Consider the following 16,808-nt stretch of genomic DNA (forward strand, 5'->3'; position numbering starts at 1 on the left):
TTCTCTTTTATTAAAAAATTTGTTTAATCAATTTGTTTAATTTCTAATTAGAGAGGTAGTTTAGTTTTCTTGTTTAGAAAAGTTAGTTAGCATTCCTTTTAGAAAATTAGTTAGATTAGTTGGGAGTAAGTTAGTTATCTTCATAAGTTTACTTTATTTAAATTTATTTGATTTTGGATAAAAATAAAAGGGCAAAACGGAAATGTGAAGATCATGGACATTTAACTTCCTAAAGACTAGGTAAGTTTGTTTGCTTCCACAAGACTAGGTAAAAATTATTACTCACGGGCCTATAGGATTTAGTGTTTCCCTAGCTCTCCATATAAAAACATAACCTAGGTCATTGTGCAAAGGATCTTTCCCAATCCGAAATTTTACAACTACATGCCCATATACTGCCCACATTTACTCTCCACTTTTAAAATCTAAGAAAAATATCAACCATTATAGGATTCTGTCACAAGTTTTTTCTTAGAGAATTTCAGTTAGCACATCTATAGGATCAAAGAGCAGTCCACAAATATAAGATCATAAACTATTAAACAAATAAGAGAAATTTATTATTTATCTTATGTTAATTAGGTTTTATATATTATTTCATAAATTTTCTCATATTATTTAACTTTTCTATTAACAGCTAAACTATTTTAAATATTAAGCATTCAATCAACAATATTATTTCAATCTTTTATTCTATAACTCAATCAAATAGTTATTGTTTATATTGTGATTTTAAAATCAAACTTGGTATCAGAGCTAATAGGTGACAACTCCCGAAAACAATTTCAATGGAAGAACAATATCACTTCTTAATTAGTTCTACCAATAATAGTTGGAAACGTAAATCTTGATAAACAAAACTATATCTATTGGAAATCACAAATTACTCCAATCATGATAGGTTGTGATTTTATGGGTATAGTAAAAAAAAATCTTAAAACTCCTCACAAATTTCTTCAAGAAACAGATGATCAAAAGAATATAATTCAAATCAATAATCCAAAATTTAAACAAGGGCATATCCTAAATATAATTTTTTTTTCATAAAATTGATCATCGCTCCTAAAGTTGTTTTTATAATCCACCTTGTCAAATATGTAATATACAAGTACATAGTGTTCTCAAGTGCCCTCGTTTTAATCATTCTACAAATTCTACCACAATATTAGTTACATCGTCTACTATTGTAGATCCCACTTGATGTCCAAATTCAGGTGTTACCGAACATATTACCTATTATTTATAATCTTAATAATATACACGTAAATGCTCCTTATAGAGTTACTCAAATTATTAAAGTCGAAAACAGTATGCCTCTGAATATTTATAATATTGGTACCATTAAAAATTTAAATCAACTAAAATCTCTCTACTTACGTAATATCTAACGATTATACTTAAACGGACTCCAACTAAATTTATTACAAAATAACTCATCATCATGATTCCTATAAAACAAAAAAAGGTGGTTCCTGATTATGTTAAATTCCAAACCCCAACCTTATAATGCCACCTAATGTGGGACAGAGACAAAGGAATTATTGTGATTGGATTCAAATACGATGATCAAAATATCCTAAGAGAAGGAGGTGTTTCGAACTATTGGTAAAAAATGATGATGAGAAGGAAATGAATGACGGAGAAAAATAAGAAATGAAGATTGATTCAATACATATAACTTGATCATTTTATATATATAAGTTAAGGAGAACAATTATAAATCCTGTATTGAATATTATAGGTAATTTTTATTATATTAGCGGAGTTTTTTTTTTAATAATGTTGAGTTTTGTATAAATAAATATCTTCTAGCTCAATAACACTACAAGATTTTTCTCTAAAATATTTTGTTTATCGTGATTTACTATCTCATCTTAAGGTTCAAAGTAACAAAGTATTTTTTATCAATAGATGTCTTCAATTCTTCACTATAGATTCAACACTAAAGAAAGAAGATAATAGAGAGAAGGTGATATTGAACTAAAGAAGTTACCTATCAAAATATTGAGTAATGTATATCTAACCTAACTAGTTTGTAAATATTATTTTTTTAAATAATCAAACTAAAACAAATACAAAAACATAATATAATATTGATTTTTAATTAATTTTTTTATTAAATAAAGACAAAATCAATATATAAATAAATTATATTTTATACCTCATAAAATTAATTAGAGCTTATTTCTTGTTTAATATGTTATAATTGTGACAATTAAAATAAGGATACCCCAAAATGCAAGAAAAAGGATATTTTTCTATTGCCTTTATATTTTAATTATTTGCAACATTAATTTGATAATCATTAAATTATTTATTTTATTTTTTTAATCACGATAATAATATTCATCAACTTAATCAAAATTTTGACAGGTTAAATAAAAGTTAAAATTTGCCAGCTCTTTAAATATTAAAATTTTACAAATTTATAAAAAATATTTTATACAAAAATATATATATACATATATATATATATATATTTATATTTACAAATTAAAAAAACTTATTACTCATTGAAATAAATAAATTATTATAATCATGACTGTTTAGAGAATGCGGAAACGCATAACTAAGTTTTTGTGCAATGCAACATGATATCAAATTGAAACACCTGCCTAAAGAAGAGACAACTAAATCCCAAAGAATAATGCAACATGTCCAACAAGAACCCTATATTCCATTTGAAAGCATCAATGTTAGTTATCTTTATTTTACCCTTGAATGAGACATCTGTTTACTTAAGACTTAGCTAATTGTTTGAATTAAGGAGGGTTTTTGGAGTTAGTGCATGGCCTTGTTTAATCTGGGATTGTTTGGACAAGGCTTGAAGAAGTGACATTTTATGTATTCACGTGCCAAGAACTGATTCAGTGTTTAAAATCTACATTAAACACGGATCTGAGCAGCCACCAAATTTGTTTTTGATGATTTATTTTTGCTAATTAATTATTTGTAAATGCAAAGTTTTCTGTGGGAGAAACAAATAGATAGCTAGATAGATCTACTAATTAAGACAACGCTAAACAAACTAAGAGGAAAGTGGTTTCAATCTCTTTCTCTCTAGAAGAAAAATCTTAATTAGTCTCGGGGTCAGTTGTGAAAGAAAGCCTTTTTTGCCATGTTTTACTTGCAAAGACTTAGTCGAAGAATATTAGTCCTCCTAAATTTATGCCTATTACAACTTTATGGGTTTTTTTTATTAATCTTTTATTATAAAATCTTTCATCCTATTAATTAACTTTTATTGTTTCAAATCTATTTTATTTAATAAATTACAAAATTTTTTATTTTTTATTTTCTTTATTTAAATATAATAAATCTTTTATTATAAAATATTTCTTACTAATAATTAGCTTTTTACTTTTTCAAATCTATTTTATTTTTTATAAAACTATCCCAATCAAGTCAATTCAAAAAAAAATTCATCACACACATTCCTCTTCCCAAAATTTCTAAAACACTCAACTCAATCCGTTCTCTTTTGATTTTTCGGTACATTGCGTCAATTGGTATGTGATTATTTTTTTCAACGTATTTGTTCGTGTATTTGAATAATTCGTTATTTCTCTCTTAATCGTAATTATGTTTTACTTTGAAAGGAATAATAATGTCTTTGTGGGAGAGATTCGAAAAATTGGGCGAAGGCAGTTATGGAGTTGTCTATCTAGGCCGTCCATTAGAAGGACATTGTCTCTATCCGTCTATTTCAATAATGGTAGTTAAATCCGCGAAGTACGAAAATTCATCATCTCTCCTACACGAAAGGGATATTCTCTCTAAATTTAAAGAATGCCCGCATATTATTCGTCTATATGGTTATGATTTCACCGTTGAAGGCACAAATTTTTTACAAATATCTTCTTGAAGTACGCCTCGGGCGGCACTTTGCACGACCGCATTCAATCATCAAAGACATCTAAATACAACGGAATCTCCGAAATTGAAGCAAAGGAATATACACTTTCCATTTTAAAGGGTCTGCGCTACATCCATGAGAGTGGATACGTTCATTGTGATATAAAACCGGAAAACATATTAATGGTCGACGAGAAAGCCAAAATAGGAGACTTTGGTATGACTATTCAGCCATTCAATCTTCCAGGAATGACGCTAGGTACTCCTCATTATATGCCTCCTGAGACATTAAACGATGGAGAATATGATACTTCTACCGATATTTGGGCATTGGGATGCTCCTTCTTTGAAATGATCACATCAACGCCGCAATGGAAATGCAAAAATATGAACCAAAATCTTATTAAACTAATAAAGCGAAGTAAAATGTCCAAAGAGGCTTTCGATTTTTGGAAGAGGTGCACAACTAAAGATCCAAAGAAAAGATGGAGCGCAAATATGCTTCTACAACATCAGTTCATCGTCGGTAGGAGCGAGAATCCTTCTACCTCCCAAAATAACGCATAGGCGCTCCTTTACTTCCGTACATTGATCCTAAACGGTATTTGATTAATTAATTTGTTGTTAAATTTATGTTTGTTGTTTGATTATTTCTTTTACTTATTTTATTTTATTTTAGGATTTATGTATTAAGCTTGTGCGGAATCTAGGAAGGAATAATGTTTATAATACAAACAAATAAAGATTTTTTGTTTATATAACAAGAAGGTATTAATGTAAACTTAGACTTATTAGACTTACAAATTTATTTTTAATGATTTTTTACTTAATGTTCATTTACATATGGTGCAGGCATTTACTCATTAAATGACATTCATACACTGAGTTTTGGATTACAACTAGTCCCTAAAACATTTTAAAGAGGTGAGTAAAATATTATTTTCTACACTTTTCAAATTATACATGTTTACAATTGATGTCCTTTTGAAGTAAAAAGACGTATTTTCTTTTTATATTGTATGAAAGGTGTAATTTTTTATACACCAAAATTTACTCAATCTTCAATTGCCTCTCTTCGACAATCGAATCATCCAATTGCCGTGAAATTTGTATTGTTCGTAGATCTAATCAATCATTTCATCTATAAGAGCAATTTATCATAGATGTAAGTTATGAAACATCGTTTTAAATCTAGTTATTCTAACATATAATATTATAATATCGTATAGTTTAAGGATTTCATTTTCATTCAAATAAAAAATGGAGTTATGTGGTTAAAATCTGTAGAATATAAGACATACAATATGAATGGATCAATAATAAATTATTGCTTTTTTATATTGCAGTTGAAAAAGAATTCATCTTGATTCCAAAAAGTACAAGTTTCATTAAATTGTTGTTACAAATGATTCATCCTTAACGATAAAGGTGAGTTTTTTCTTAACTAACGAATAAATGTTTGTATTGGTTGATAGATTATAATTTTATTTATTGATCTTCTTTCCTAGCTTTAGTTGTAACTAAATGGTTTAATACTATTATTATTGTTTATGTAGTGATTTTGATCATTCTCATATCTTCTATCTTTTTAGGGATAGAGAGTTATACAAGCTGGAGTAAGTTGCATCAAAGGACTTTTAGGACAAAAATGGAATATGTACAAGAGTTCTAACACAATTATCCTGAGGTCAAGTCACATATGGGCATAATTCAAGGAAGGCTCCCCTAACTCAATATGAATCGGTAAGACTTATAACCTAATTGTTGTGGATGGTTCATGAATGAGAGACAAAAATTAAAATAAATTTGAAAGTACGTATAGTATTGAAATCACTGCTAGTTGTCCGTTTGAAAACATCATCTTCCCCGGGTGAAAAAAAAAGAGAGAGAGAGAAAAGAAAGAAAGAAAGAAAAAAACCGGAAAAGAAATGAAAAGTCTAAAATATAAAGGGCATCAGTATACCGATTCTGCTTAAACGGACTTCAAATATATTTATTATAAAATAACTCTCAATAATGAATCTTATACAACGAAAGGGTGATAGTCCCGACTGTGCTATATCCCAATCCCCAAACCTCAACCTTGTAAGACTGCCTAATGTGGGATGGAGACTAAAGGAATGATTGTGATTGAATTCAAATACGATGGTCCAAATATCCTAAGAGAACTAAGGTGCTTCAAACGATTGAATGCAAGGCTTACAAAAAAAAGCACAACAAATAATGAGACGAGACTTTGATGGTGAAATATAAACTATCCATTATATTTGAGGTATGTACTCATTTATCTATTTCTCTATTAATTGATTCATTAATGTTATAATATCTCTTTCTTTATTATTTGATTCATTATTGTTTATAATGATGTAGATAAAGAGTCAAATTCATATAATTGACGAAGGGAAGAGAAGAAAAGAAGTGAAGATTGATTCAATATATGTAACTTGATCATCTTGTATATAAGTTAAGGGGAACCATTGTAAATCCTATATGAAATATTATAGGTACTTTTTTTAGGTTAGTGGGAGTTTTTTAATCCTGTTTACAGGATTTTTCTCTCAAATAGTTATTTCTCTTGATTTACTATCTCAACTTAAGGTTCTAAGTAATTTTATTTTTTTTATCAATTGATCAATATGTTTTTTAATGATGATTTCTATAAGTTTCTACATTAATATCGAATTAAAAAATATTATTTATGATCAATAAATAGGTAAACCTCGAGATAATTTCTAAAGAAGTATTCAATTCAAAAGAAACTAATATTGAATTCAAAAAGGTTTTGTAAACTATTTTTTTGTAAATAATCACACCGAATCAAATAAAAATAATAATAATTTGTAACAAATGCAATAACCTGTTTTCATTTACATCTTCTATTTTGTTTTCAATAATGAAATTTGATTATATAGATCTATCAATCTCATAAAATCATAGATTTTTTTAACCAAATTCGTAGAATTCGAATTCACTGCTGCAGCTTCCTAAAACTCCTTATCAGCACTAGGATCAACCAAAAAACTAAGACTTTTGATTCATCTAGAAATATCTATTTGTCTTGTACCCTTCTAGTAATCCCTAGACCAGATCTGATATTTGCACCAACTTCCTTAGCATCATTCACCTAAAGAAAAGCATATAATAAAACAGTTAATTAAGGGAAGACAATAAAAAACCAAATCAAATCATCCAAGCTCAAACACCATTTAGAAGATGTATTTGTACACTGATTTAGAAACACTTTTTGGATATAGAGCTGAGTCTAGATTTCAAAGAGAAAACGAACAAATGTAGGGAATATATATATAGATAGTTAACTAGGTTAAGTTATGTTCCAAAACATTATCTCATCTAAATCAACATATGAATAAGATAAGGCAAGTGAATGCTAAACAATTTTTGATTCATTTAGAGAGATTGTTAAGGCTGAAACTAGAGAGATTCCTTTTGTTGGAAAGTCATTTGCATGTTAATCAGTCTTGAAAATGCAAACTGACTTGTATTTTTATTTTCTGTATGTTGACACCAATCGGAGAATCGCCGACGTTTTGACGGAATCTGGTTCGACAGTGCTGCTCTCAAGTCTAACTTTGTAGTTCAGGTTTTTTCGAGGTAGCCGATGTGGTGTTGTTTTCAGAGAAATGAGGTTATTTCAGTTAACTGTCTTCATTTTACAGGTAAAGTAAGCTAATTTTGATTTTGGGGATTTAGGATTTTTAGTTCTTTGTTCTTTATTCATGCATTTGTTGAATCTGAATGGAATGAGCTCAAAGAATTCTTATGGCTGTCTGAAATTTGCTTGAGCTAATGAGGAAACTTTCACCCAAAAATGAACCCTAGAAGGCCTAGAATGCTAGATTTAGGGTTCATTTCAGTGAGGGTTTTCGGTTAATTGTGAAAACTGTCTTCCATCAAATTTATATTCAGCTGTCTTTTATGTTAGAACTTCATGGATGTAAAATATAGATAATGTCATTAACTGGTTTGATCCAATGAACTAATTGAATAATGGATACTTGTAATCTTCCATTGAACTTAAGTAGTGTAGATGATAAACCACATAATTTTTGCAGATGTTACTGATTTTGTCGCTGGAAACACTTTGTTCAGTAGACCAAGAATACCATCCATGGCCAGAAACAGAAACAGACACAACTCACGATAACAATATAATATCATCGCATTCTTGTATTCACGACGAAATACTCAAACAAAGAAGGCGACCGGGTAACAAGATCTATTCGGTCACACCAAAAGTTTATGATCAGGCAGAAGAAGTCTCTAAGCCCCTTCACCGAAAAGGAAGAACTTTACTTGGATTCTCAACTGCCCAAGAAAAGAAGCAAGTGAATAAACCCATTAGGATTTATTTAAATTATGATGCTGTTGGACACACAATTGATAGAGATTGCATCAATGTTGGTGATGTAGTTGGTGACATTTTATGTATTCACGTGCCAAGAACTGATTCAGTGTTTAAAATCTACATTAAACACGGATCTCAGAAGCCACCAAATTTGTTTTTGATGATTTATTTTTGCTAATTAATTATTTGTAAATGCAAAGTTTTCTGTGGGAGAAACAAATAGATAGCTAGATAGATCTACTAATTAAGACAACGCTAAACAAACTAAGAGGAAACTAACTGGTTTCAATCTCTTTCTCTCTAGAAGAAAAATCTTAATTAGTCTCGGGGTCAGGTGTGAAAGAAAGCCTTTTTTTCCATGTTTTACTTGCAAAGACTTAGTCGAAGAATATTAGTCCTCCTAAATTTATGCCTATTACAATTTTATGGTTTTTTTTATTAATCTTTTATTATAAAATCTTTGATCCTATTAATTAGCTTTTATTGTTTCAAATCTATTTTATTTAATAAATTACAAAATTTTTTATTTTTTATTTTCTTTATTTAAATATAATAAATCTTTTATTATAAAATATTTCTTCTTAATAATTAGCTTTTTACTGTTTCAAATCAATTTTATTTTTTATAAAACTATCCCAATCAAGTCAATTCAAGAAAAAATTCATCACAAACATTCCTCTTCCCAAAATTTCTAAAACACTCAACTCAATCCGTTCTCTTTTGATTTTTCGGTACATTGCGTCAATTGGTATGTGATTATTTTTTTCAACGTATTTGTTCGTGTATTTGAATAATTCGTTATTTCTCTCTTAATCGTAATTATGTTTTACTTTGAAAGGAATAATAATGTCTTTCTGGGAGAGACTCGAAAAATTGGGCGAAGGCAGTTATGGAGTTGTCTATCTAGGCCGTCCATTAGAAGGACATTGTCTCTATCCGTCTATTTCAATAATGGCAGTTAAATCCGCGGAGTACGAAAATTCATCATCTCTCCTACACGAAAGGGATATTCTCTCTAAATTTAAAGAATGCCCGCATATTATTCGTCTATATGGTTATGATTTCACCGTTGAAGGCACAAATTGTTTTACAAATATCTTCTTGGAGTACGCCTCGGGCGGCACTTTGCACGACCGCATTCAATCATCCAAGACATCTAAATACAACGGAATCTCCGAAATTGAAGCAAAGGAATATACACTTTCCATTTTAAAGGGTCTGCGCTACATCCATGAGAGTGGATACGTTCATTGTGATATAAAACCGGAAAACATATTAATGGTCGACGAGAAAGCCAAAATAGGAGACTTTGGTATGACTATTCAGCCATTCAATCTTCCAGGAATGACGCTAGGTACTCCTCATTATATGCCTCCTGAGACATTAAACGATGGAGAATATGATACTTCTACCGATATTTGGGCATTGGGATTCTCCTTCTTTGAAATGATCACATCAAACCGCAATGGAAATGCAAAAATATGAACCAAAATCTTATTAAACTAATAAAGTGAAGTAAAATGTCCAAAGAGGCTTTCGATTTTTGGAAGAGGTGCACAACTAAAGATCCAAAGAAAAGATGGAGCGCAAATATGCTTCTACAACATCAGTTCATCGTCGGTAGGAGCGAGAATCCTTCTACCTCCCAAAATAACGCATAGGCGCTCCTTTACTTCCGTACATTGATCCTAAACGGTATTTGATTAATTAATTTGTTGTTAAATTTATGTTTGTTGTTTGTTTATTTCTTTTACTTATTTTATTTTATTTTAGGATTTATGTATTAAGCTTGTGCGGAATCTTGGAAGGAATAATGTTTATAATACAAATAAATAAAGAATTTTAGTTTATATAACAAGAAGGTATTAATGTAAACTTAGACTTATTAGACTTACAAATTTATTTATAATGATTTTTTACTTAATATTCATTTACATATGGTGCAGGCATTTACTCATTAAATGACATTCATACACTGAGTTTTGGATTACAACTAGTCCCTAAAACATTTTAAAGAGGTGAGTAAAATATTATTTTCTACACTTTTCAAATTATACATGTTTACAATTGATGTCCTTTTGAAGTAAAAAGACGTATTTTCTTTTTATATTGTATGAAAGGTGTAATTTTTTTATACACCAAAATTTACTCAATCTTCAATTGCCTCTCTTCGACAATCGAATCATCCAATTGCCGTGAAATTTGTATTGTTCGTAGATCTAATCAATCATTTCATCTATAAGAGCAATTTATCATAGATGTAAGTTATGAAACATCGTTTTAAATCTAGTTATTCTAACATATAATATTATAATATCGTATAGTTTAAGGATTTAATTTTCATTCAAATAAAAAATGGAGTTATGTGGTTAAAATCTGTAGAATATAAGACATACAATATGGATGGATCAATAATAAATTATTGCTTTTTTATATTGCAGTTGAAAAAGAATTCATCTTGATTCCAAAAAGTACAAGTTTCATTAAATTGTTGTTACAAATGATTCATCCTTAACGATAAAGGTGAGTTTTTTCTTAACTAACGAATAAATGTTTGTATTGGTTGATAGATTATAATTTTATTTATTGATCTTCTTTCCTAGCTTTAGTTGTAACTAAATGGTTTAATTCTATTATTATTGTTTATGAAGTGATTTTGATCATTCTCATATCTTCTATCTTTTTAGGGATAGAGAGTTATACAAGCTGGAGTAAGTTGCATCAAAGGACTTTTAGGACAAAAATGGAATATGTACAAGAGTTCTAACACAATTATCCTGAGGTCAAGTCACATATGGGCATAATTCAAGGAAGGCTCCCCTAACTCAATATGAATCGGTAAGACTTATAACCTAATTGTTGTGGATGGTTCATGAATGAGAGACAAAAATTAAAATAAATTTGAAAGTACGTATAGTATTGAAATCACTACTAGTTGTCCGTTTGAAAACAACATCTTCCCCGGGTGAAAAAAAGAGAGAGAGAGAAAAGAAAGAAAGAAAGAAAAAACCGGAAAGGAAATGAAAAGTCTCAAATATAAAGGGCATCAGTATACCGATTCTGCTTAAACGGACTTCAAATATATTTATTATAAAATAACTCTCAATAATGAATCTTATACAACGAAAGGGTGATAGTCCCGACTGTGCTATATCCCAATCCCTAAACCTCAACCTTGTAAGACTGCCTAATGTGGGATGGAGACTAAAGGAATGATTGTGATTGAATTCAAATACGATGGTCCAAATATCCTAAGAGAACTAAGGTGCTTCAAACGATTGAATGAAAGGCTTACAAAAAAAAAGCACAACAAATAATGAGACGAGACTTTGATGGTGAAATATAAACTATCCATTATATTTGAGGTACGTACTCATTTATCTATTTCTCTATTAATTGATTCATTAATGTTATAATATCTCTTTCTTTATTATTTGATTCATTATTGTTTATAATGATGTAGATAAAGAGTCAAATTCATATAATTGACGAAGGGAAGACAAGAAAAGAAGTGAAGATTGATTCAATATATGTAACTTGATCATCTTATATAAGTTAAGGGGAACCATTGTAAATCCTATATGAAATATTATAGGTACTTTTTTTAGGTTAGTGGGAGTTTTTTAATCCTGTTGAGTTTTGTATAAACAAATAATCCCTATTACAGGATTTTTCTCTCAAATAGTTATTTCTCTTGATTTACTATCTCAACTTAAAGTTCTAAGTAATTTTATTTTTTTTATCAATTGATCAATATGTTTTTTAATGATAATTTCTATAAGTTTCTACATTAATATCGAATTAAAAAAATATTATTTATGATCAATAAATAGGTAAACCTCGAGATAATTTCAAAAGAAGTATTCAATTCAAAAGAAACTAATATTGAATTCAAAAAGGTTTTGTAAACTATTTTTTTTGTAAATAATCACACCGAATCAAATAAAAATAATAATAATTTGTAACAAATGCAATAACCTGTTTTCATTTACATCTTCTATTTTGTTTTCAATAATGAAATTTGATTATATAGATCTATCAATCTCATAAAATCATAGATTTTTTTAACCAAATTCGTAGAATTCGAATTCACTACTACAGCTTCCTAAAACTCCTTATCAGCACTAGGATCAACCAAAGAACTAAGACTTTTGATTCATCTAGAAATATCTATTTGTCTTGTACCCTTCTAGTAATCCCTAGACCAGATCTGATATTTGCACCAACTTCCTTAGCATCATTCACCTAAAGAAAAGCATATAATAAAACAGTTAATTAAGGGAAGACAATAAAAAACCAAATCAAATCATCCCAGCTCAAACACCATTTAGAAGATGTATTTGTACACTGATTTAGAAACACTTTTTGGATATAGAGCTGAGTCTAGATTTCAAAGAGAAAACGAACAAATGTAGGGAATATATAGATAGTTAACTAGGTTAAGTTATGTTCCAAAACATTATCTCATCTAAATCAACATATGAATAAGATAAGGCAAGTGAATGCTAAACAATTTTTGATTCATTTAGAGAGATTGTTAAGGCTGAAATTAGAGAGATTCCTTTTGTTGGAAAGTCATTTGCATGTTAATCAGTCTTGAAAATGCAAACTGACTTGTTTTTTTATTTTCTGTATGTTGACACCGATCGGAGAATCGCCGGCGTTTTGACGGAATCTGGTTCGACAGTGCTGCTCTCAAGTCTAACTTTGTAGTTCAGGTTTTTTCGAGGTAGCCGATGTGGTGTTGTTTTCAGAGAAATGAGGTTGTTTCAGTTAACTGTCTTCATTTTACAGGTAAAGTAAGCTAATTTTGATTTTGGGGATTTAGGATTTTTAGTTCTTTGTTCTTTATTCATGCATTTGTTGAATCTGAATGGAATGAGCTCAAAGAATTCTTATGGCTGTCTGAAATTTGCTTGAGCTAATGAGGAAACTTTCACCCAAAAATGAACCCTAGAAGGCCTAAAATGCTAGATTTAGGGTTAATTTCAGTGAGGGTTTTCGGTTAATTGTGAAGACTGTCTTCCATCAAATTTATATTCAGCTGTCTTTTATGTTAGAACTTCATGGATGTAAAATATAGATAATGTCATTAACTGGTTTGATCCAATGAACTAATTGAATAATGGATACTTGGAATCTTCCATTGAACTTAAGTAGTGTAGATGATAAACCACATAATTTTTGCAGATGTTACTGATTTTGTCGCTGGAAACACTTTGTTCAGTAGACCAAGAATACAATCCATGGCCAGAAACAGAAACAGAAACAACTCACGATAACAATATAATATCATCGCATTCTTGTATTCACGACGAAATACTCAAACAAAGAAGGCGACCGGGCAACAAGATCTATTCGGTCACACCACAAGTTTATGATCAGGCAGAAGAAGTCTCTAAGCCCCTTCACCGAAAAGGAAGAACTTTACTTGGATTCTCAACTGCCCAAGAAAAGAAGCAAGTGAATAAACCCATTAGGATTTATTTAAATTATGATGCTGTTGGACACACAATTGATAGAGATTGCATCAATGTTGGTGATGTAGTTGGTGACATTTTATGTATTCACGTGCCAAGAACTGATTCAGTGTTTAAAATCTACATTAAACACAGATCTGAGAAGCCACCAAATTTGTTTTTGATGATTTATTTTTGCTAATTAATTATTTGTAAATGCAAAGTTTTCTGTGGGAGAAACAAATAGATAGCTAGATAGATCTACTAATTAAGACAACGCTAAACAAACTAAGAGGAAACTGGTTTCAATCTCTTTCTCTCTAGAAGAAAAATCTTAATTAGTCTCGGGGTCAGTTGTGAAAGAAAGCCTTTTTTGCCATGTTTTACTTGCAAAGACTTAGTCGAAGAATATTAGTCCTCCTAAATTTATGCCTATTACAATTTTATGGTTTTTTTTATTAATCTTTTATTATAAAATCTTTCATCCTATTAATTATATTAATTAGCTTTTATTGTTTCAAATCTATTTTATTTAATAAATTACAAAAATTTTTATTTTTTATTTTCTTTATTTAAATATAATAAATCTTTTATTATAAAATATTTCTTCCTAATAATTAGCTTTTTACTGTTTCAAATCTATTTTATTTTTTATAAAACTATCCCAATCAAGTCAATTCAAAAAAAATTCATCACACACATTCCTCTTCCCAAAATTTCTAAAACACTCAACTCAATCCGTTCTCTTTTGATTTTTCGGTACATTGCGTCAATTGGTATGTGATTATTTTTTTCAACGTATTTGTTCGTGTATTTGAATAATTCGTTATTTCTCTCTTAATCGTAATTATGTTTTACTTTGAAAGGAATAATAATGTCTTTGTGGGAGAGACTCGAAAAATTGGGCGAAGGCAGTTATGGAGTTGTCTATCTAGGCCGTCCATTAGAAGGACATTGTCTCTATCCGTCTATTTCAATAATGGCAGTTAAATCCGCGGAGTACGAAAATCCATCATCTCTCCTACACGAAAGGGATATTCTCTCTAAATTTAAAGAATGCCCGCATATTATTCTTCTATATGGTTATGATTTCACCGTTGAAGGCACAAATATTTTTACAAATATTTTCTTGGAGTACGCCTCGGGCGGCACTTTGCACGACCGCATTCAATCATCAAAGACAACTAAATACAACGGAATCTCCGAAATTGAAGCAAAGGAATATACACTTTCCATTTTAAAGGGTCTGCGCTACATCCATGAGAGTGGATACGTTCATTGTGATATAAAACTGGAAAACATATTAATGGTCGACGAGAAAGCCAAAATAGGAGACTTTGGTATGACTATTCAGCCATTCAATCTTCCAGGAATGACGCTAGGTACTCCTCATTATATGCCTCCTGAGACATTAAACGATGGAGAATATGATACTTCTACCGATATTTGGGCATTGGGATGCTCCTTCTTTGAAATGATCACATCAACGCCGCAATCGAAATACAAAAATATGAACCAAAATCTTATTAAACTAATAAAGCGAAGTAAAATGTCCAAAGAGGCTTTCGATTTTTGGAAGAGGTGCACAACTAAAGATCCAAAGAAAAGATGGAGCGCAAATATGCTTCTACAACATCAGTTCATCGTCGGTAGGAGCGAGAATCCTTCTACCTCCCAAAATAACGCATAGGCGCTCCTTTACTTCCGTACATTGATCCTAAACGGTATTTGATTAATTAATTTGTTGTTAAATTTATGTTTGTTGTTTGATTATTTCTTTTACTTATTTTATTTTATTTTAGGATTTATGTATTAAGCTTGTGCGGAATCTTGGAAGGAATAATGTTTATAATACAAACAAATAAAGATTTTTAGTTTATATAACAAGAAGGTATTAATGTAAACTTAGACTTATTAGACTTACAAATTTATTTATAATGATTTTTTACTTAATGTTCATTTACATATGGTGCAGGCATTTACTCATCAAATGACATTCATACACTGAGTTTTGGATTACAACTAGTCCCTAAAACATTTTAAAGAGGTGAGTAAAATATTATTTTCTACACTTTTCAAATTATACATGTTTACAATTGATGTCCTTTGAAGTAAAAAGACGTATTTTCTTTTTATATTGTATGAAAGGTGTAATTTTTTATACACCAAAATTTACTCAATCTTCAATTGCCTCTCTTCGACAATCGAATCATCCAATTGCTGTGAAATTTGTATTGTTCGTAGATCTAATCAATCATTTCATCTATAAGAGCAATTTATCATAGATGTAAGTTATGAAACATCGTTTTAAATCTAGTTATTCTAACATATAATATTATAATATCGTATAGTTTAAGGATTTCATTTTCATTCAAATAAAAAATGGAGTTATGTGGTTAAAATCTGTAGAATATAAGACATACAATATGGATGGATCAATAATAAATTATTGCTTTTTATATTGCAGTTGAAAAAGAATTCATCTTGATTCCAAAAGTACAAGTTTCATTAAATTGTTGTTACAAATGATCATCCTTAACGATAAAGGTGAGTTTTTTCTTAACTAACGAATAAATGTTTGTATTGGTTGATAGATTATAATTTTATTTATGATCTTCTTTCCTAGCTTTAGTGTAACTAAATGGTTAATTCTATTATTATTGTTTATGAAGTGATTTTGATCATTCTCATATCTTCTATCTTTTTAGGGATAGAGAGTTATACAAGCTGGAGTAAGCTGCATCAAAGGACTTTTAGGACAAAAATGGAATATGTACAAGAGTTCTAACACAATATCCTGAGGTCAAGTCACATATGGGCATAATTAAGGAAGGCTCCCCTAACTCAATATGAATCGGTAAGACTTATAACCTAATTGTTGTGGATGGTTCATGAATGAGAGACAAAAATTAAAATAAATTTGAAAGTACGTATAGTATTGAAATCACGCTAGTTGTCCGTTTGAAAACAACATCTTCCCCCGGGTGAAAAAAAAAGAGAGAGAGAAAGAAAGAAGAAAGAAAACCGGAAAGGAAATGAAAAGTCTCAAATATAAAGGGCATCAGTATACCGATTCTGCTTAAACGGACTTCAAATATATTTATTATAAAATAACTCTCAATAATGAA

At 29.6% G+C, this 16,808-nt stretch overlaps 2 protein-coding genes across 2 annotated transcripts; both read left to right on the forward strand.

Annotated features, from left to right (window-relative positions):
• The first annotated feature begins 9,172 nt into the window (after positions 1 to 9,172).
• On the forward strand, positions 9,173 to 9,706 carry LOC124933009 (mitogen-activated protein kinase kinase kinase 20-like). Its single transcript, XM_047473736.1, has one exon. It carries the CDS (start codon positions 9,173 to 9,175, stop codon positions 9,704 to 9,706), a length of 534 nt encoding a protein of 177 aa, XP_047329692.1.
• Positions 9,707 to 14,554: 4,848 nt separating this feature from the next.
• On the forward strand, positions 14,555 to 15,370 carry LOC124933019 (mitogen-activated protein kinase kinase kinase 20-like). Its single transcript, XM_047473746.1, has one exon. The coding sequence runs from the start codon at positions 14,555 to 14,557 to the stop codon at positions 15,368 to 15,370; it is 816 nt and encodes a 271-aa protein (XP_047329702.1).
• The last annotated feature ends 1,438 nt before the right edge of the window (positions 15,371 to 16,808 follow it).

The sequence above is a fragment of the Impatiens glandulifera genome, chromosome 1 (genome assembly GCF_907164915.1).
Source record: "Impatiens glandulifera chromosome 1, dImpGla2.1, whole genome shotgun sequence".
NCBI classification, from domain to species: Eukaryota; Viridiplantae; Streptophyta; class Magnoliopsida; order Ericales; family Balsaminaceae; genus Impatiens; species Impatiens glandulifera.